The 23,588-nt window shown below is 35.1% G+C and overlaps 1 protein-coding gene across 12 annotated transcripts in view; it reads left to right on the plus strand.

Annotated features, from left to right (window-relative positions):
* The window catches only part of Gfrl (Glial cell line-derived neurotrophic family receptor-like), a 342,717-nt gene that overhangs the window by 263,919 nt on the left and 55,210 nt on the right, over nt 1-23,588 (plus strand). For all 12 annotated transcript variants that reach the window (XM_067349567.1, XM_067349568.1, XM_067349570.1 and 9 more), the window contains one exon: nt 19,894-20,021. In XM_067349567.1, coding sequence (XP_067205668.1) covers nt 19,894-20,021 — 128 coding nt within the window. The remainder of the gene's footprint in view (nt 1-19,893; nt 20,022-23,588) is intronic.

The raw sequence follows: 23,588 nt of genomic DNA on the forward strand, positions 1-23,588 counted from the left end.
GGTTTATAAAGAAGCTAAAGATATATAAATAAATAATTGACTCTTTAAATGTTTTATCACGATATTTTGCCCAGAATAGCGTAAAGATTTTCTGGAAAAAGCCCATAGCGCGGATGCAACAGCAGGGGTTGCATATACAAGGAAATTGCATTGTGCAATATTGAGAATAGGACCGCGGCTGCCTGGCGCACTTTAAACAGTTGCACCATTATCGAGCTTTTTCATTCGGAAAACCCAGACGACCGCGTCGCACCGAAAAATCGTGCCACCGAAGCTACGTGTAACGTAAATGTTCCCATTTTCTGTCACTATGTCGATGTCCTACTGGCTCTTAATCTTTGCCATGCTGCCAACGAGTTCATTCAAACGATTTTTTCCGAATGTAAATGTTGCATTCATACTCGCAACATGTTTCGAGTCTCATGAGAACGAAGGTACAAATGTTCACGAAATACACGGATTAATTAAAAGAAAAAATATACAGTATGTAAATACGTAATATTTGGAGCTTGGAATCACTATGTGCATTTTGTGTGCACTTAATTGGTAAACATTAAAAATTTGTTCATTTTTATACTCTAATAATATATGCGATGCCACATTGATAATTTCAGTGATCGAAAGTAACGAATAACAATAATTAAAATAATTCTTTAATAAATTATAAAAAAAAACGAACATTTACTTACTATCTAACTTGCTTTCGCCTGTTACAGTCTTAACAAACAATCCGTAAAAATATCAGTATTTAGAAATCAAACTTGCGAAGCACTTTCACGCGACTAAGCCAAGCACGCGCGGCATTCTCATAGCAAAGTTTGTTCGTCCACCTCGTGAAAATCCGCGTCTGGACGCGATCACGCGCTGGAATCCGCTACGTGAGCGATACGAAACGCGGCTGCTCACGCGATGCACGCGACTGCACGCATTCATACGCGATTACGTCGCAATCCCGGCTGCAGCCGGACAAATTAGAACGCACCGATACGCGCGCGCGACTCCCAGAATCGCGATTATGCGCGTTCCGCGTGTGCGCGCGCGAGCTTAAATTGTCGACCGAATTAACTCTCCAAATGCACCGTGTGTACCATTATACACGCACATGGCAGATTGTCTGAAATATTTTTCGTATCTTTTGTATTGTCGACGCTTTTTGTTTCAAAAATATCTATTTTTCGCAAAAAGCATTATTCCGCAACAGAAGTTGGCGGATTAATGATCCATTTCTTTTTGCGTCAATATTCATTCAAGATAATTTGTCTCGCGGTTTTGATTAAAATCATGCACGTCGATGCTTTCGAAATATTTCGAACATTTATCGAATAGAATTATAGTCGATTTGCGTGCTGCAGATCCTATCGTAAATCAAAATTGTTGCAAACAGCGATTAAATGCGATAAATGCGATTTGAGCATAGTTGTATGATAGAAAATAAACTCCAAAATGTTATTTCATGATTCCAACAGCAAATGAAAACTTGGATATAGTAGGAGAATAATGCTTTGTCAACATAACATAAACAAAGAAAATTTCACGTTTATTTCATTCAAAAATATACAGCAAAATATAGGAAAGTGATGAAATAGAAATAAATAATTGAAAAAAGTATTAATTTAAAATTTTATATTGCTTAATCTTGTAAAAATTTTCTATAATTTTAAAACAGAAGAATAATACTACATTTTTTGTATTATACATTTGCGAGTAAAAAAGATTTTAATCAATTGTCGGCGAGAATTTATAAAGAAATCCGGAGTAATGCGAAAACACCGTCGCATAAAGCAATCGAATCGCTAAAATAAATTATTTGATTGATTCCCGGTTGAGAACCGTTCTGTTATGTCACGCAAGTCCTCTATCATGTCGATTGTCCTTGCGAATGACGACTATGATGCCTCCTTGTACAATGAGGCGAAGCTTTATTGCGTCACCGAGGCACCGCGTCACTGGTTGCCCCGCGTACTATTGACTTAACTCTTAATTCCTCTATCGATTTACCCTTCCGCTGCGGGCGCGATATATTTAGCGGATCGTTGACCCAATTCTTGCGTCTCTTATTTTAATACCAGCGCTCGTGAACAACAAGAAGATTGCAGTTAATTAAAGACAAAGGAAAAATATGTGTATTAAACAAACGGTGGTTCTATTTGTCCAGAAATAATCATTTTCAAAGAGTTTCGCAAAATTCAATCGTATTCTCCAACATGACGAGAGAAGATAAAAAGTTTCACAAAGCTAATATAAATTGCTTACATTACATTGCTTATATTCAGCACACTATTGATCCGATTTTTACATATCTATTTCAATAGTCACGAACCTTCAAGATTGATCGGTCAAGCGCTATATCGGAGTTAATTTAAGATAAAAATGCTGTGCGCTAAATAAAAAGGTTCACTTACTGAAGAAGAGTAAAGCAACTTTTAAAGAGAATTGCTAAATGCATATTTTATGACATCGACAATAAGAATTTTCACAGAGCCAATACAAATTATTTATAATAATCGTATATAATTATCTAATATTAATATATAATAAAATAATTAATAGACTATTAACTTTTTCGCATATTTGCTTTGGTACGAGTAATTAACGACAAAACAATCAGTTATTAATTAAAGAAACTTGAAATTAATGACAGCTCATGCAGAAAGAAATAGAAGCTATTATCGTGAAATGTAGAATTTACTCGCGGAATGAAAGAAAGCAAAGTCAAAACGTAATAATACATTTAAGACATTTGGAAAAATCCGAGTCCGTAATCGGCGGAGCAGAAATTACTGCCGGCCGATGTCGTCGCCGAGATTTCGATCGGATTTTCGTTCGGCTCGTCTCGATCGGGATCGAAGTCGGCGCCGCGAGCGATAATAAGTGGCCGGATTGCGGGAAGGAAAAAAATAGAAAGAAAAAGGGTGGCGAGGAGGTGGGAGCTTGATTAGGAGATCGCTCGGGGCAATCTCTGCCTCGCGGCCTTTTTTTACGCTGCGCAATTTTATTGTGTCTTAACGAGGTCGGGGACCTAACCCACCCCCGGCGGCCCACTCCACCCCCCGTTCATCGTACATCGCAGGCAATTTCGTTTCATCGGTTCTTCGTTCCTTCAATTCCGCCTCGAAGACCCCCCCCCCCGTCCTCACTCCGGCGCTGCCCCTCTGTACAAGGCTGGTCGGTCCGTTTTTACCGGGTGGATCAGGATTCCGCTCACTAGACTTCTTGCAAGTTTAATCTTTTGGAATAAGTAGTTCGTTGCCGTCGCTCGTATATAGCCGTTTCGCACAAAACAAGTAATGTATAAAGTATCGTGTATCGCTGCAAACAATAGCTACATGATTTATAGATAAAGAAATGTTGAATGTTTTGTACTCCGAAACAATTTAGGTCTCATATTGCTATTTTATCTTCTGGCTATTTTAGAAATACATTCAAAGATAATAAAGTAGAAATAGACACTTTAATTATGCAGTCAACAGATGTCGTTCTACCATACAATGTCCTAGAAATGAGAAATTAAATAATAATATCATGAGGTCTGTTATATTTAACTAGCCTAGACAATCGCTTCAACTCACACATTGAAATATCAAACTAATCACGATATCAAAAATAATTTCTCGCATTAATCAATGATATAAATTATCATAAAATATAAAATTAACCACCATAAAAATTAGTCTTTTATTAAGAATGGTAAACAATTCTACAAATAAATGCAGATAAATGACATGATATATTTACAAAATATAATAATTATTGACTTGCGCAATCGATATAAATTATGTTGTACAAGTGCGTAGAGAAATTTTTCGAATAGTTTGTTAAAATACATTATCCAGATTTGTGTGTGGAGTCCAAACACAGCGGAATTTATCGGATACAATTCATTATATACTCAATCTCATCCTAGCATAAAAAAATAAATCCCGTGTAAATCCGAATAATTCTCGCACAAAGATCTCAATTTCTCGCAAATTCGCGCCGAATTGCGCGATGTGCATTAGCGCGACGGACAGAAAATCGCTAATCTTGTTCAGTCGGAAGAAAAAAAAAATTATCGAAGAAGGTGTGAGAGAAAAACGGAATAACTTGCTCGCTTACACAGCAGGCATGCGGCCGTAATAATTACTCAGCAAACGTTCATTACGTGGCCGATTAAGGCCGATATGGCGATTCGCATTGTGGATGCATCTTGCACAGCGCAGAAATCGCAACGAGGCGACCATGCGGAAGTGATGGGAGCAGACCGGTCCATCACACGAGAATAATCTATATAGGATTTCCCAGCTCGCCATTTGCTTTATATGTATAATCGCAAGCGAGCTATTTGCCGCCACGACTTTCGGAAAATTCACGAAGCGAACAAACACGCTACTGCGACAATTTAAGACGAGCAATTTTTCGAAGCAATTTATATTAACATTTCGCATATATATTTGAAAAAAACCTGATATTAAATTTGGAATTTTAGAAGGCAAGAATTGATTTCATTAGTGCAATTAATCACTGGCGATGCTCAACACTTTAATTCATTATTAATTATGATAAATATTGATTTCTCATAAAAAGCTATTATAACTTACACAGTGGCAAGAGCCACTCTAATTACTGTGTAAGTGCAACTAATAACTGCAACTAAATTTCAAACACTACTCCGTATTTATTAATTAAGATGTAATAGCGGCAATCAAGTTCTATTTACAAGTTATTAGAAATTGATTATATGCGCAAACTGCTGATTTATGAGAATACAAGCTTCTTGCGCCCGCAATTCATAATCGTGACTTCTGCTCCTTTCGCCGAGCGTACCAACGCATTGCAGATTTATCTCGCTAATTTTCCGCGCACGTATGGAAACTTAATGGGTTCCGTCGAGCCGGCACAGCGCGTTCGAGCTTGCATTTCGGCGGGCTGATTATCTCCCAGATTAACGAGTTTTTCGAGGTCAGCGTAATTGCGGCAGGCGATGCGACTCACGTATAAGCTCGCCTGAAACGAACAACGATGACGATGAGGCGGTTCCTTAACGAAGGACAAGCTTTTTGCGAGCAATCGGTGCCGCCTTTTCTCTCGCTTTGACGCTCTTTCCCCCTTTTTCCATCGCCTAATTCTTTAATAAAGCTCGAAGTAACGAATGGTACAAAAATAACACGGCAGCGCATAAAAATGTAAAGAATCAAAAGAATAAATCTCGAATAATTAAATCATTGTGATTGTTAATTTAATCTATAAAATTTGTGAATAAAGTTGCGATGAGAATAGAATAAATCTATGTAATTCAATGCTGCTGAAAGTGTCATAAGCAATTCTGATTAAATTTCAGGTTAGAATGGTTTGACAGGAACACATCGATCGCACGCGATCGAATGCTGCATCTCGAATGCAGTGGCGTGTGGTGGTAGAATGAAAAGTTGCCGGTGGCTGGGAAAAAATGGTTGCATCTTTATGCGCGGTCAGGCCGCGGAAGCCATCCGTTAATGTCCGACCGTGACAATGGTGCCGCCGCTCTCACATGACCGAGCGATCGCCCGTGCTGCTCGATAAATATTTACCCGATTTCGGGTGGCTAGTTTTTATCAGATAACCGAGTCTCGTTCGTCTTCCCTCGATTGAGAGAGTTGCGCAAAAAAGGCGGCTGCTTGTTTCGTCATATTCTTGCGATCTCATTTCATTTATATGTATTCTCTTTCTTTTTCTCTTCTCCTCATTGAGTGTTGAGTAATTATTATTGTTTCTAAATGCTTTCTGAATAATACAGAATCAATTTTGTGTGGTAAAAGTATAATAACCGAGAAATTTCAACAGGTTGAGCTTTAGTATTTAGAGCACATAATTAAAAATTTATATCTTAATTTTAAATGTAACAGAAAATTAATTGGGATTTAATTACCAAGAATCTTATATTGAGTTCAAAGGTCAGGAGATTGTTTGCAACTAAAGTTTTAAGAGAATATTGACGTTAAGTTAATTAAGGCATGTGTACACGTAAGAAATGCCAATAATTCTGAAATATTCTATATTTATATTTTTCTATTAATTTTTTTATTGGCTTTATAAGAATATAATACTTTGAAAAAGTTAATTTAATTCTCTAGATAATATTAAACGCGCGCGCGTTGTAAAGAAAGATATTTATTCGATTTTATTTACTTTGAGAAAGTAAAGTAGGATGGGCGAAGTCTCGAATTAACGCGATTAGTTCGGATTTCTGAACGCCATTAAATTCTCTCCTTTACTGCTGGTCGAAAATTAATTTCCACTGTTACCGGATTCGCAAATCCCTAAAATCGATCTTAGATCCCTCCTTCCGCTCATCCCTCTTGAACTTCTCCATAGAATTCTCTACAGAATTACATGACTAATTACACGATACACATTTAATTGAGGCTGAATTTCCAATCATTGCATGCAAATTTAGCAATTTTTTATCATGAAATAATTATTAGATGTGTCAGTCAATTTTATTCGTTTTTAACTAAATTCTTTATTTATTAATGGTATATATTTTAATCGTCAAAATATTAACCGTTGTTTTCTATAACTTTACGCTAGCTATCAAGCAGCTTTTAAAATATAAGATTTCAATTCATCGCAGTATAATAAAATGTGAATTCGAAAATTCTAGGCCTATCAAATATTATCGTAGTCTTTATTAAGAGAGGAATCTTTATATAATCTTCACATAATTTATTACATATATCTACATTTATTTCTACATTACATATTGCTTAATGCAGATAAATTTTTATAAATACACTATCAAATATCAGTTAATATTTGACGAAATAATGTCTAAATAGATATCTAATATCACAATAAACTATTAGGAACATCAACTACGTAAATTGAACCAATCACACTTCGTTAATCCATCGTTAATCAATTGGAATAAAATTTCTCACCACACTGCGTCACATCATTTTCCAATGTATAGTAATTTTCAAGCTGGTGCAATCGACCAAAAGAAACGGTGCATCAACGACTTTTTCCGCGATCCAATTTATACATTGAGTCGCTCGAACGGCGCAAAATAAGCGCGCGATCTCCGGATCGATGATGAAGCTCGACTTGCGGTCAATTCCGCGGAAAACTTTGCAATCTGGCCGCACGTCAAACGCATTTGCGATTTGATTTATTCACCGTTTCTCCCGGCACGCGAATCTTAAGTCGTGAGACGAGCGGCGGATTCATCTTTCGTTGATGGATCAGATTGATCCACGGAGTTCGGTATAAGTTCCGGGATGTATGTGGATGATCGATTGAGAAAGTGAATCCTCCATTGTTACGCGAACAAATACTACATTTATGATAAATATTTTTATTAAAATGTAACATTCGTATATAATATTGTGACTACAAAATATAAGTAGTTTTAATGAATTGTGGAAAATTAAACTGTAATCAATGTTTATTTGCCATATTCAAAGATACCTTAAATTTTTATGTTGTAATCCGTAGATAAATGTAATTAACAAATTAGATTTTATAGGAACTAATCATATTTTTGCTAGGAATAAATTTTAAACTGAACAGTTGCTATTAAGGATTTACGCACAATATACAGCACATTATAGCATTTCAATGGAGGAGGCATTAATTTCTTCCTAAATTCTGATTGAAGCTTTTCAATACTTTGGACACAAAAGAAAAACAATTTACTTTTGAAATAGAAATTTAAACAAGTTAAGCTATGTTATTTAAAAACACAAAAATATATTATATGTAGGAACTGTTTGTGAGATATAAAAATTTATTTATTTTTCTCTTGGTATATTCATTGAAGTGACCGTTTAGCGAACAATCTTCTGGAAGTTTCTAGAATGTTTATATGCACTGTAAAAGATTGTACTGCTTAAATGTTAAAGTAATTGATATAAAGACCAAAAGATAAGTAATCGTCAAATGCAAGATCTGAGTGATTAATCTGCAAGTTCCAAATTATCGCGAGTTAGTGAAAGAAATTATTGAGAGTTTATTTCGTAATATTACGAACGTCTTATTCATTTCTTATTTTATCGACTTTAATTTGTGACTAAGTCAATCGACTCTAAAATATATTATTACACGCAATATATACGTCATTTTAATATTCCTATCACAGTCGATTCCTGCTTTTTATATTTTTTTAAAATTATTATTACATTATAGTACATTTACAATGTATTAAAAAGTGTTTTGTACAAATTAGCATTATAATTTTTAAGCTGAAATTATATTGCTGTTTAATATTAATTATAATGGATTATTAACAATATACATAATAACTGAGTGTGTTTAAACGCTCACGCAGTGATGCATTTCGATCGTGTGACATCAATTCTCGCGTGCATATTAACTTCGACAGGAGTTATCAGTTTGTACGTGATTGTCATTAATTAATATGTTCTTTTATAATAACAATAATTATTCTTTATCATCTGCGTGCTGCAATCTAACTAATCGCACGAACTTTTGTGTCATTAAAATGTTAATCGAAGGTTGTTAAACAACAAATATTAGAATATCCTTAAACGCGAATATTTAAAGGTCTGAAAATTGAAAAAAAAAAATCGTGGAAAATATCTCCGCAAGTTTTCGCATTACATTCTTCACGTTACACCGGGACTCATCAATCCGAAACGTTGCGTCCATCGAGATCCGAGGGAAACGGCGGAACGGCGAACGTATGTCTCCCTCGGGTGGGTTTGCGCAGTCACGATCTGCGGAGTTACATCTCGAGGAACTGGCACAGACGTGGCCGCGATTCCTGGTGCGGAGGAGTAACGCTTACAACGGGAATTGTACGCGAAATAAGGACGGAAGGGTGGCGAGACAAAGCCAGCTAGCTAGCAGGACTAGATGCCCATAACAGACTATCAAAGCCAGAAGCGCGACCGGTTGTTCGTTAAAGGCCGAACTTCCTCCTCTTCGAGGACGATTCCCGACAAAGCTGTTCGCTGCGACGTGATTCTGTACGCGGCGCGCGAAATTACGCCACATCTGTTAGCAGTATGAAAAGAAACATCTCGAGAAGAATGTGTAATATTTGAAATTGTCAGAATGTCAGTTTTATTTTGAACTCTTTTAAATTAACTTTTACACGTGATAACAAAAGTGTAGTGATCCAAGAATGGAAAATATATAGTTCTAAAATATAAAGTCTCCGAGATATAAATGTCTCCAAGATATTAAATAAAATAACCTAGCAGACTTCTTTTCAATGTCGACGAAATCAATGTCTGTTTGATCAATACGCTAAACGCAATGCTTTATAACAATTAATGGAAGATTCTGGATGTAAAAGAATATAAGCGTCGAAATAAAAATCCGGAGGTTAGGCATTTCAAAAAACATACAGATAAAGTTATATGGACAAACATTTATTCGGTTTAGAAATATATACTTTTCACGTACTCATTTCGTGAAGAGCTGACTTAATAGATACGCTTAACGAATTTAAAAGTCAGATGCAAACTGAACTCAAGGTGTTAAGAAGCCGAGATGATGATATTCATGTATGAGGGTATAAAAGGTTAACGCCGTTTCATATATTCTATCTTCGCGTTTCACGATCGCCACATGGAGTTTCGATAAAATCGAGTCGGGGGCGGCGGGGAGTTTGGCAGGGGCTGACTCCGACGCTTTCTATTTCGGTGTATAAGCGCGTCATAAATTTGGCGTCGGCCAGCAGCCGCTGGCGGTTGTTTTATGCTCTCCGAGCAGGAACTTGGTCGGGTAATTCTGCAATGCGGTTGAAAGCGCCATCCCCGCTTTGCCCGCCTGCATCCTTTCCGGTCCAGCTCATTCTCCGCTGCCTCTTTTTACGCACGTCCTGACGCCGAGCACGACCGGGAATTACGCGCTCGCGCGTCAAAACGCATCATTGCGTCTTGACATGGTAAAGGTAGCTAAAGAAAGTACTAGAAGTGTTTATTTTCAAATTGCGGGAGTGCATTGAGAAATCTACAAGGTTTATATATAAACCTCTTATTTTACACAATACATTTGAGAGACGCAAATTTTTCATTCTTAAATTATTACGCTTTTATCGTTTCGTCCGTTTGTACGAAGTTTATTTTAAATTGCTTAAAGTAAAATTCCATGGTTATTTTAAATACCAAAAAATTTTCTTACTTTTATTTTTATTTGGAAAGTATATCGGAATAATTAGATTATTCCAATCTATTGTTTTATCGTATAACTTTATAACATCGATATACGGATTGCGGATCAGACTTGAAAAATGTTATCACAACGTTTGCGGACAAAGAATTTAATTATATCGGAAAGTAAATTTGAAAAAGTATATCTAGTTTTTAACGCGCGGCCATACGGGAATTAAATCGAGCACCATCCATCAGCACAATTTTCAGCAGAACCCGAAATCCCGTGGCGATTCTCGCGATCGAGGCCGATATCCCGCTCTCGCGCGCCCCCGGAATTGCCCTAATTCGCGAGATTCCGATAACAATACTAACCGCGACGCGCGGAGTTAACTTGAAGGTTAATTACACCGGGATTCGAGCGCGGCCGGCGTCCCGAAGAATTTCCGGGCCCGGCGGAACGAAGAGGGCAAAGTGTTAATTTATGCGTTAGTCTCGTGCCTGGCATGCACAAGCGCACAAGCAAGCGAGCGAGTGAGCGAGCGAGGATGAGTTGGGGTGGGATTAACGGGGGGGGGGGGGGGGGGGTAGAGACGCGCCATGAAGGCAACCGCGGGGGAACGGTGGTAATTCAGTGCGGTAAACTCGCAGCATACGGCATACAATATGCAGGTGAGAACGAGGCTCTTCCACCTGCCACCGGTTTTCCATGCGCCCCTCTTCAGCCTCTGTCTCTCTCCCCTCCCGCCCTCTTTCTCGCCCGTTCTCTCGCCGGCACCGTCCTGCTGCACTGCCCTTAATCATTGTGATCGCATTACGCTGATGAATCTTGAATGCCCTCCGCAAGGGTCTCTCCGAGCGTTGAATGCACTTCTGTAAGTTGCGTTTTCTAAAAACGTCGCGATAACAATACCACGCGAGAGAAGAAAGGCTTTTACAAAGGCTGTCCTCTTTTTCTGCATATTAGTTGCGCGAGCCACAAATTTAGAAGTGCCCCTATTTTTCCGTCGCTAGTTTTTTTTTTTTTTTGCGTCAGAAAATCTAAAAATCAGTTGCAATTTTCTGAAATGTTTACAAAAACAATATTATCGCGACGCGCATCTCTGGCCGCGCTCTGAGCTGCGACAATATATACATGCGCATTAAGTTTCCCGGAGATTTGCAAAATTACTCTTATTTTAAACAATAAATAACGGGATGTGTTCGAAAAATAAATGCTTGAAATTACAATACATTACATTTATTCGAGAAATATAAAAAGCAATTTATTTTTACGAAGTAATATACGGAAAAAGTTGAAATTTAGCACCCTCATTCTTTAGCTATCTCTTCCTAAAAATCAGTCATAATTCTGCAAACGCTCTTTTGGTGGCAACGACCTTATCGCGTACTAAATTTCTCGTCGCGTTGCGAACCGTGATGAGTGCTCGTGTACATATGCATGAATGTGTGCAAACGCAGCGGGATGCAACGTACGTGCGGCACGTATGCAACCCGCCACGCCATAATTACGACGACGTAGTTCCGTAATGGGATTTTCGATGGTTTCAGCGCGAATTCCGGCACGTCGCGACGAAGGAGTGCGATAGCAACGATACGACTCTTGCCATTGGTTACAAGAGCGATTGCAAATGTGCGAGTCAATTAACACAATTAGATAGTCAATTAACGCAGCGTATTGCGCGATGCATGTCCATCTTTACATTCGTGAATTGTTATCTAGGTAAATAGAAGCGCATAAATTAGACAAAGGTAAATTGAAATTGCGTCATGTACAGAATATGCTCGTTATAACCATTTTGATTACAATGTTTGTCTATGGATTCCTTCGTCACTTACGTTAGAAGTTAACATTCCTTTAACGATTATTGCTTGACGATAGTTGACATAATGTTATAATTTCCGGTGTTGAAAGAATTATGGAAGCGTTTTTTTTTTCACTATTATTATCTCTGCAATTAAATTCGCTTTGCTGAACTTATCTTTCTCTTTTTACGAGTTATCAACAGGATGGCGGTTCTTGTACTGAAATTAATCTCGTCTCTAATTAGCGTTAATATCGAAGTTTGGCGCGCGCGGAACGCGTGCAATCCGCGCAAGTGCAGCGCAAACTTCGATAAAACTTTTCATTTATCGCGCGGTGCTGAAGTTATTGCAACTTTCTCAGGATATGAATAAAGAGTAATGTAGCATTGCCTTCATCATGAATACCGTTGCCTCCGTATGCTCGCCCGGTGTGAAATACGATTTCATATTCGTAAAATGCGACCCCAGAACACTTTAGAATGTAAAATATTGTATATATTCATTCATTAAGAAAAACATTAAGCGTTCTAAAATTTATAGCTATAAAAATGTAAGAAAATTGTACACAACTTTGCATTTGGAAAAATAACAAATTTATTATTGATTAATAATATAACCATAAATTTAGCGTACATTTTGATTGAGTATTTATAAGACAAATGACAGTAATTAAGTAGCAAAGCTATTAAGCTTCTCAATTAAGTAAAATATCAGCGACTATTTGGCATACTTTATTTCACCATTTACATATGTTTACATTTTTTATATATGAAATGGAAACAAATATTACGCATATAAATATTATATTGACGGCAGAAAACTTGTTTTTACGTTGTAAATTTTTTTATAATAAAACATTCAACATGTACGAAAATCGGGAAGGAGAAAAAGAATTAATGTACGAATGTTCACGCTTTTATTACCAATAGTAAATTATGCAATTTTACATAATGAATCATTCAGAAGATGCCAAATTATTTCTGGCTTTTTTTTTGCACGACATCATCAGTCAGTCGAAACGCAGCTGCATCAATGTGCTATTTCGCAAAACCCCGGTAACCGTGACCGAGATTGAGGGGCAGATTGCGCGAATTAATTGTCGACCATTCGAGCGTAATTAGCGCTAATTGCAAACTTTTCCTATGTGCGCGCGCGCGTGAGCGCATCCAACGCTCACAATCGCAGAACGCAGTAACAACTGCGAGTTTCCAGCGGAACTTCAAGCCCATCGACTTCGGCGTAACTTTCCGAGAGAATTGAAGAAAAAGAAAGTAAAAAGGAGCGAGTAAAAGTGGTTCTCTCGGCGTGGGTAGTGGGTAGAGGGAGAGGAGACAATCTCTGGATGCGATGGAGGGGGGAGGGGTGAAGAGAAGGCAGAGAGATAAAAGTAAATATAGTTTCCGTGGGCTTCTGCTTTGACGCGACTTGCAGTAATTATATACGCGTGGATATTTTTCATCATTGAAGACCTGCTAAAGAAGTAACTGGCAAAAATAAAACTTTAATAAATATTTACTATCAACTGACCTTTTATTCTTTACACGGTGCAGTTTGTTAATCAACTTTTAGAACTTATCTTTAGTATCATTATGCCATTTTTATGCAAATATTACCAAGATTTTCAGAGTTTACTTCTTTAACATGTTGCTTTCGAATATTATAAATATTTTTATTACAATGAGGTAAATATCTTTCCACGTGTATATATTGAAATGTTGAAATTGTGAAAAGGAGAATAAATCTGTAGAAAAAGTGTCTAAAAATAAATCTTTTTTTATTATTATACAATGAGATAAAAATATATTTCTATGCGCATATAATTGAAATGTTGAAATAGTAAATGAGACAAAGCCAATCTAACAAAGAATACGCAAAATGTGCGACACGTTCATTTCGCATCGTTGAATATGCGCGCGAAAGTCTGAGACACCCTTTATATATTTGAGGGCATCTATAAATATATAATGCGCACTCTCCGTACGACGCAAGGCGCTAAAGCGGGAACCGGCGAGTCGCCTTATGAATTTTAATGAGACCGTATCGTCACGTGATAGGTGTAAGGGTTGTCCCGAGTTGAGCTTCGTACTCGCTGTCAAACAACCCTTAACCAAGCTGCTAGTCGCTGGTCTCCATCGTCGAGACTACAACTTTACACATTGGAAGGATGGTCTGTAAGAGATGCTGCTACTTGCACGTTCGTGAACATTGATGATAGTCAAATTTAAAAATCTCACGAAATCACTGACATTGAAATAAAAAAAACTTTCGCGCGCGCGAGTGGCATTATTTTAAACCATCCAATCCATTCGCTATCAGATATTTGAATAATAATTTCTAATCTAAGAATTATATCTTTGTGGCATTTTATAGCTTCTCACTTGAAGAGACATGTGAAGAAGTTAAAAAATTTGGAAAGACGAGAAAGGAGGAAAGTGGACGTGAGCAAAAAAAGTTGTTCGACTTTTCGGATCTTGCGTCGTTAATCATTTGAGCGTGGTTCGATAGACTGTTTGATACATTATTCAGTAGCTTTTCGATGCCGACTATGCATAGCTTTTGTCGACGTTCAAGCGGCCGCATTCGTCGGAAAAGCCGTCAGGCTTGTGCAAAACTAGAGTGAATTCGCTCGAGCTCGGGCGGCCGCAGAGTGAGTCTCTGTTGCGGGCATATCGGCCACATATGGGACCCTCGATGTAATTCATTCGCGATAACCCGGCTATTTTATCGCGGACAATCAAACTTTTGAGAAGCTCGTTTAACGCCCATTAAAACAATTGCCTTTATAAACATAAGTTGTTTTTATATATATGTATGCAAAAACATATCTCTGAACACAAGTATGCATGTAAAAATAAATTCTTACAGGAATAGAAATGCTTTCGAAATAAATAACATTAATGTTAATCAATTTTTTTGCCAAGAACCGATAGTTAACGAATAATCAGTCAGTTTACAATACATATTTTTCTGCGAATTAATTTTGCATTCTTGCGTAATAAATAAATCGCAGAAATCGTAACATCTGGACTGGATATAGCGATGTTAACAGAATTTTAACTCGTACCGAATATTAAGCACGCGTTAATATATTTCAGGATTCTACGTGCTTATTGAATTTAAGCCATACATTTCGCACATTTTCCTTCGCGATACTTTACAACGTTTCCTGTACTAACATTTCGAGAAATCTTTTAGAGATTTTGATATCTCACGAGAACGGGAAGAATATAATTACGTAAATTGTAAACGTGCCTCTCTCTCTCTCTCTCTCTCTTGAAATCAAATCGATTTTACATTAGTCAAAGATATTGCTCTTGAAACTTGAGTAAAAATATTTGTTTAACCTTTCAATATTTTATTGAATATTGAAACACTTATTTCATGGCAAATCATGAATAGAACATTGTGAAATATTTTCTCACTGCAACGCTTTTTCAGTCGGACATTTACGTCTTTAATAATTTGTTAATGTTCCATTTGTTTTGTTCCATTTTGAAATCTCCTGTCTATTCTGAATCGCATTATAATGGCTCAGGGATTATAGTTTATCTTTGAAACAAGGCAAAACCACCGGTCGACTGTAGAACACGAGGAAACGACGTCTCAAGCGTCTGTCGTCGACACTTTTAGTCGCGGAAACTCCTACGAGCCATCGCGATTTCCTCTGCAGAAGCGGCTGACTAATTCGCGTCTGTACCACTTCGTCTCGCTATCGATCCTCGCGCCAATCTCGGTCTCGTTCAACTCGGCCGGAACTTACGAGAATTCGACGTAGTAGTTATTTGAATGCCATCTATCATTTAAGAAATAATTAGTGTCGTTATTTATAATCAATTAAGATAAAATACTGAAAACTTATTACATGTGATTTTATGTTATTACATTAAATTCATGTGATTTTAGCAACACATGATATAACAAGATACTGCAATTAAATAATATTACAATAATGTTGTAGCTATGATTCATTTATATTAATGTTATTTCATTATTGTAAAACTATTAATTAGCTAATGTTCGAAAGATTCGATAGTGATACGTTTTACACGAATTTTCGGGTTTTGTCTTAGAGTATATAATTTTTTGCAATTTTTTTTTATATATTAACTTTGAAAATCAATGTTGTATTTTTTTATCTTTTTATGAAATTTTGAAATTGAAGGAAAGTTTGAAAAGAGCCCCTCTTATTAATACATTGAAGAGAGAATGAATTGTTTTAGGAAGTAAACTTTCTATCGAAACAATTTCCTCAATCGGAACAATTTCCTCGATCGATGAAACGGAAACAAATATGCCACTTACTGATCGAACTACAAGACGCAGAACCGACGAATTTTCAGATCGAAGATTTCGGCATATGATAATCACGAATCTCTTATTTACTATTTTTTTTTTTATTTCAACCGGTTATATATGTGTGCATGTATTTACATTGCCGTGGTACGATTTATTTACGCCGATGGCGTATACGTACGGGTCACTGGGTCGCGAAATTTGCTGAAACTTTGCGCGGTGCTGCGCGAAATTCGCAGCTGCTACTTGAATTCAGTAGTAGCAAAGCGATCAAGTGTAACGAAGATGGAATAACAATGATTGTTAGCGAGCGCCAAGTAAGATAATTTGTTGCAAAATAAAGAAGTAAATATTTTGTTGTTATATAAATGAAGCTGAATTCAAGAATATATGTCAAAATTTTCCTACAACTACAGAGTCGATTAAAAATCAACAGGGTCACGAGGTTGCACTGATTTCTTTGTAGCAATCGCGAAGTTTGCACCGTCTATATGATAAAGTTCGCTCGAAAAAGTCCTGCGGCTTGTCACTTCCGATTTAATTTATGTATGAGATTACCGTAAACTTGGCTACATCTTGAGGGACATTGTATATGAAAGAAGAGGTCACGGAGATTTCTTTACGTGTGACTTTGTGATCATAGTATCTATATTAAACATTTGTGAATTTCGACTTTGACTTTTAACCTTTCACAAGAATCTATTTGAAGATTGAAATAAAAAATATATTTCTCATATTGCGAAAGTATATAAGTTATTACATACACGATTAATTTTAATCTATTCATGATGTAATTTTTAACATTCAATAATTTATGATAATAAATTTGAATTACTTTAAAATAACCAAATTTAAAATGTAAAATTTATCGACAGGACTAGAGAACCAATCAAGTAATTGTAAAGCAACATGTTACTTATTTCTGCTTTGAAATTAATTGCATACGTGAATAGTTTTTATAAGGATAAATAATAAAATACTTTAACACTATGATACAATAATAAAATTTCTCGCAGCATTATATTCAAAAAGAAAGAAGGGGAGGTCAAACAAAATCACGTGATGTGGAATGAAACGTGACTTGCGTTCTCGTTCTTATGTGGACCTTTGCACCCTTTGATGCATCTTCCTTCCTCGCTCTCGCCATCTCTTCAGTTCTAGCTTTACCATCCGCTCGCTTTTGCTTCCTTTGACCTCTAATTCGACGAGCAAGATTCATCGTAGCGTATGTACCATTAACCCAAATAATTTTGAGCTTGAGTCTCCACGTCGAATTTCCCTTTACCTACCCTTTACTCTCCCCAAGCGCTCGTGTCCCACATTTTTTTTTTTATTCTTTTCGATAAAAGTGACCAAAGTACGGCATTGACTCAACAAGAAAAATTTAGGCTAAGTGCCTAAGATTGCAGATTAAACATCACGAAATGCATGCTAAAGGACATTTTTACGAGAGCTAGCAAATAAATTAATTATAAAATTGTTATCAACATTATTATTTTTATTTAGCAATCAATATTTAGCTGTGCTCTATTATTAACACACGTTTCTAATTATCGTTATTGTAGTGAGTTTTAATTTATCCTAATTATCTTGCTCAAGTTGTATTTAAAACAGCACACGAATAGCTTACAGATACTAAAGGTATCTTTGAAGAAACACCAAATAATAAATACTTTAGAATTTTGTAATTGAACTTAATATCTCTTTCTTTTTCATTTTTTTTGTATATTACAAAATAATTGAAAATTATTCATTATTAACGAAGAAATTTTAATCAGTTGGTGCATTATTAGGTACATCGAGCGGCGAAATATCGGTGTGCAGGGAAAGTCCGTTAAGTGTTCCGGTGTAAGTTTGACAATCGATTGGTCAGAAACTCGCGTAAAGTTTTTACGTTAGCTTTGGAAAAGGAAAAAGAGGGAGGAAAGAGTTGAGTTTTCGATTCTTGATCTCAGTTCTCGTGCTAGATGTGGCTCAGAGTGTAACCACGATTGGGTTCACGAAGCTAACAAAAGTTCTATGACAGAGAAAAGGAACTACGATTTACAGCTATGATGAACGAAGTTTTTCAATGTTATCTGTAATCTGTAACGTGTATGTGTACGTGAATTGAACCTAAAATAAGAAGAAAAAATCGAAACCGAAATAAAAACAAAAATATATCGATGAGGGAAAATTACTCGGAAGACTAATAATAATAGTGTATCAATTTTTTAATCCAATTTTAGTTTTTACATTTCATATAATTAAATCAATTATATTTCATAAATTAGGCGAGTTTCTTTTACGAATAAACTAGAAAATGTAATCGTTGTTCTATCTATAAAAGTGTTGCGTCAAAGTTAAAAATATATTATTGAACAATATTATATGTATTTATAATACTCTGTCTAACAAATAAAAATCATAAACATTTTTATTTGTAAAAAATTTTTCTATTAAGATTTATATCTTTTATAGCAATTTATTCAATTGAATATTTTGTGTACTATTTATTATTACTATATAGAACAATATAAAACTTATATTTATTAATAAATATTTAATGTTTTTTTTTTTTTTTAAATTTTCAATAATATAGAGCTTGCAATATTGAGTTCTGTTCTGGGAATGTTCAAAATATCGCTTTCCAATTCTAATCTAAAAGGCAATAGCGCTGATTCATAGATTCCAATCCGCACAAATTTTCTAGAAATATATATTTATAATGACTAAAATAAAATATTCATTCAAATTTTAAAATAATAAAATCGATGTCACAGGTAGCTTCACAGGAACAAATATTAAATTACACATGCGTATGATTTATTGCTATTATGTATTCATACTTTTGTGTTATTTAATACCTGAGGTCAAATAATTCTAAACCCAATATTTTATTGTAATTTTAATAACAGCATCGAGTTTCCGTTAACTCAATCAGAAATTGTGAAGCTCATTTTAATCTCGTGAATTATCATAAAAATTTAATTATTTACAATTTCACTATTGAGCTATTAAAAATTGGCGGATTTATAAAAAAACATACCATTATTTCCATGTTGTATTAGTATACACGGATAACAATCACTAATTATGCGCATATTGAAATTCCGATATGTATCCCGTCGATAATGTCTTGCAATTACCGCGGATTATTGGAACACAGACGTGCGCAAAAATATTGCGAAATATTGAAGGCAGCTCGGTGAATATCGGAGTTTGCGTATTTTAATATTTATTAACGGCTATTGGGGCGCAGATGTAGGTCAATGTACTTGGCAAAACGCCGATATTTGATGGCTAGTCATTAATCCTCCGCGCGAGAGATTTACATGGCCAAAGGCGAAGCGGGAATACATCGCGATTAATTAATAATGTTTAGCAGGGGTCACAATTACAATGCGCCACAGTGACCCTTTAATGGGATTTCGAATTATGCATTTGAACGTGTAATACGAAATTTTTATTTGCAAAGATAACCTTCTTTAAATGCATTTTACTCACTTTTCATTATTAAGTTATAATCTCTAATATTATTATATATATATATATTATATACTTTGTCAAACAAATCTGTATTGAATATTTATACATATTTATATCAAACGCATTATCACATAAATATATTTGTGTGATAAATATTTTAAACATTTTTATTGAATTTTACATTCTAAAATTTGCAGCATACGCAAAATGTTATAATATTTAATTACATATTATGTCATTATCGTTTCAGAGATGCGTGCCATGAGTCCTGGACTCAACTGCGATTATCACCGATGTTCGGCTGCATATGTCCGATTAATCTTCATGGCAAGAAATGCGACAAAATCTTCTCGATGGTGAATCGCAATCCCTGCGTTGGTAAGTTCAACTATAATATACGATTTGTAAAGTTGTCTCTCTTTCTCTCTCTATCCATGTGTTCATAATTATTTCCATCGTACACGTAATTGCGCGTGTGTGTGTGTGTGGTGTATTAAATTTATGTCACCATCCAAAGCAAACATTACAATTTAATTGTAAAATCAAAAATCAGGATTTAATTTGTTCTATTGCAGAGGACTAAAGTAAATTGTTAATCGTACAAAAGTTATGCCATTGTAAATGCAAATTTATTGCTAATTGTAAGTGCAGTTACCGGATTAAATACCTTCTCCAATTTAATGTCGGATAAATAATCCGGCGTTTATTGATCGAATTGTATTGATGTGCATAAACGCACGTTACGTGACATGCAATTACGTGTACGGGATTTTGTTTAATAAGTTTTATCGTGAATTGGGATTCGAGCAAACTGTTGTGACATGAATGAACGAGTATAATTATTATTAGCACCTTGTAAAAGGCGATTGTCGGTGTTGTGAAGTAATTTTGGATATATTTATATAAGAAATTTATTCTATCATATATATCTACGTTGAGTTTACGGGGTTAACTTTTGCGTGTCTGTCTGTGTGTATCTTGTACAGAATTCTTATTTGGTTTCTTTCTGTCGATGTATGCATTGGAGCGTCTGCGTCGATCCTAGACAGCTATAAATTGCAATGATGAAGACCTGGATTTTAATTGGCAAAAATTGATTGCATTTTTGAAAGAAAAATTCAATTTTTTGCGCATTATATTTCAGAAATTTATTTTATTTACATATATTTATTATCTTACATCTCAAAAATAAAATATAATAAATAATAAGTTTGAATTTCTGAAAGTTTTATATTTTACCACAATTAAAACAATTATTTTATTTTATTTAATTAAATAATTTAAAGTAAGAATAATTTTTTATATTTTCTGATAGGAATCCTAAAACACATATAGTGTATATTATTAAAGCATTAAATTATTAAATTATATGTCATAAAATTATTAAATTATTAAAATATTTGATGAAAATATAAAATTTTTGATCCGTTAATTACCAAAATTAACAGATTAATTTTAACGTTTACTAACAACTATTACGATGGTCGTAACATGGATATAACATGGTTTATGAGCATAATCGACAGTACTCTCGCAACAATGTGCGAAGTTTGTTATCAACAAAGTGCATAAACGAGAAGGTTCATCGTAGCATCACTCTCACGTTTAGAGCGGACTTCCGGGTGAGAGTTGCCGCGTACTAAACTGAAGCCACTTCCTGTTATCGTCTCATTTTTTTTTTTTGGGTGTCAAAGTTGCGAGCAACGTAGAATGCTGCTCGGCACAGCAATTACTTTTAAGTGATGCTGCGGTGTTTAAGGCTCGTCAGAGAATATTACTTACCAACGGATAAGCTTTTTTTATAACTAAAACTAACTAAAAAGAGAATTAAAAGCATTAAAATAAAGATAACTTTAATTTTAATATAGACAATAATTGATATATTCAGACATATATTTTCATACAACTGCTTAGAGATAATAATTTTTTATATAAAAAGAAGTGTTTAAATTAATTACAAGACTCGCAGTAAAAACATTATTTAAATATTTTAATATTAAAACGGAAATATTTTATTATAATTTTTAGAATTGCTTTATTCTTTTTTTATAATATTTGAAACCATATCTTATTATTTCCATAGAAATGATAATAGAAAGTTTAGCGCACTTTATGATACTTTATATATTTTTATAACACGATAAAGAAACATATAACTTTGTAACACATCAATTGAAAATCGATATTTTTATCTTTTCTAAAAATTAATAATTTTAAAATTTATCGCACTTTTACGCTAATTTTTGTTTTATTTTTATTACTGATATTGACTGTACGTCCAGGATCGATGTACGCTTCCGCTCATGCCACGCAATCATAATTTAAGGCAACATTAAGACTCAAGTGTGCGGTTGTCCGCACACGAGACGTAAGTATATATTTACACGCATCACACGCATGTGTGACAAATGTGTCTCTTGCGATGCGTTTGACGAATGAATCGCGCCAATGATGCATATGCGAGCGATGAATGCGGCATACATACTCTATGACAGCATTAACAATTATGGAATGCGTGACTGGCCGAGAGCAGTTTTTAGCACGGAACCGTAAGCAAACAATTAATTATGACGGAAACAATGTTATAACGTAATTAGCCTCAATGCTGCAAACACAACGTACAAAGAATTTAGCTTTAGCTCTCGGCGAAACAATTTTATTTCGCGAAACGAAGAAATTCTGCGTACCTTCGCTACATTTTTTAATTAATTTTTATATGTTATCTCAATTATTGAGCCAACAACTACAAACTAATACAATTCAGCGACAACTCATAAGCAGGATTAAATGGCAAATTATTCTTCAGAAACCTGTTATCCAATAAGCTTGATGCAATTAGTTCTTTATAAGAAAAAATTTTCGAAATAAGACGTTAAAACTTTTGTGCATCGATAGGTAAAATTCTAAACTTAAATTGGAATTGGACAATTATCTCGTATAAAGTTTAATCGTTCACTGTCGAAGATTCCATCGTTCGCTCACATTGCTCTAATGTAAGTGCAATTTTATGCTTCTCTCTTCCAGAATATATAAAAATATTTAAGTAGCAAAATTGAAATCTCAATCATGGATTCAGAACAATATTCTTTGAATTTTATATTTTAAATATTTTCATTTCTCCGCACACATTTTTTCTAAAGCTTTTATTTTCAAAATTGGAATAAATATTTACGGATAGAAAAGATCTTAAATCTCGCGAATAAATTTCTTTTTACGTGCCTTTGAAAGCGACGCGATTCTTACGACATCGCGGCCTCATGCTAGCTTAAAAATAAACGAGACGTTTGAGCCTGTAATACGAAACGATCCGCCCGGTATGTAGATCGGGATCTTGAATTGAGATTGGAAGCGCGACTTTAAATGGGCCGGCCCTTCGCCATCCTCCGTTCTTCTTTCCCCAAGATATCGAACAACCAGACGGTGGATGTATGAATAGCAATGAGGGAGGAAGGAAGGCGAGAAACGAGGAAGAGTGCCGCTGTCGAACACGAAATTTATTTAAACGTTTGAACTACTCCGCAATCGAATTAAATTACTCCTTGTTGTTGCATACGATCGAATCTTCGGCATGAAGAACCATTCTCGATTTTTCCTTCCATTTTGACGCACAATTGTGTCTACCTATCGTTTGATTATATTTTTTTATTTTATTTTTTTTTTTTAATCACAATTGATTGAGAAGGATATATTTGGTTGATTGATATAGACAGTCCTTTCGCGATTATCACGGTTTAATAGCCGTCAATTGTCTGAATAATAGATGACAATTCATGATAACATTTAATTGCTATTTAATCGTGTGCTATTGATAATCATCGGTAAACGAGGGACGATTGTCATTAAAATTAAAAGCAGAAATTGATTTAAATATCTTTTTACAGATCAAATTTATTATAATTATGTCAAATTTTTTATACAGTAACATGAAACTTTAGACTAATCGTG

The sequence above is a fragment of the Linepithema humile genome, chromosome 2 (assembly GCF_040581485.1).
Source record: "Linepithema humile isolate Giens D197 chromosome 2, Lhum_UNIL_v1.0, whole genome shotgun sequence".
In the NCBI taxonomy this organism is placed as follows: domain Eukaryota; kingdom Metazoa; phylum Arthropoda; class Insecta; order Hymenoptera; family Formicidae; genus Linepithema; species Linepithema humile.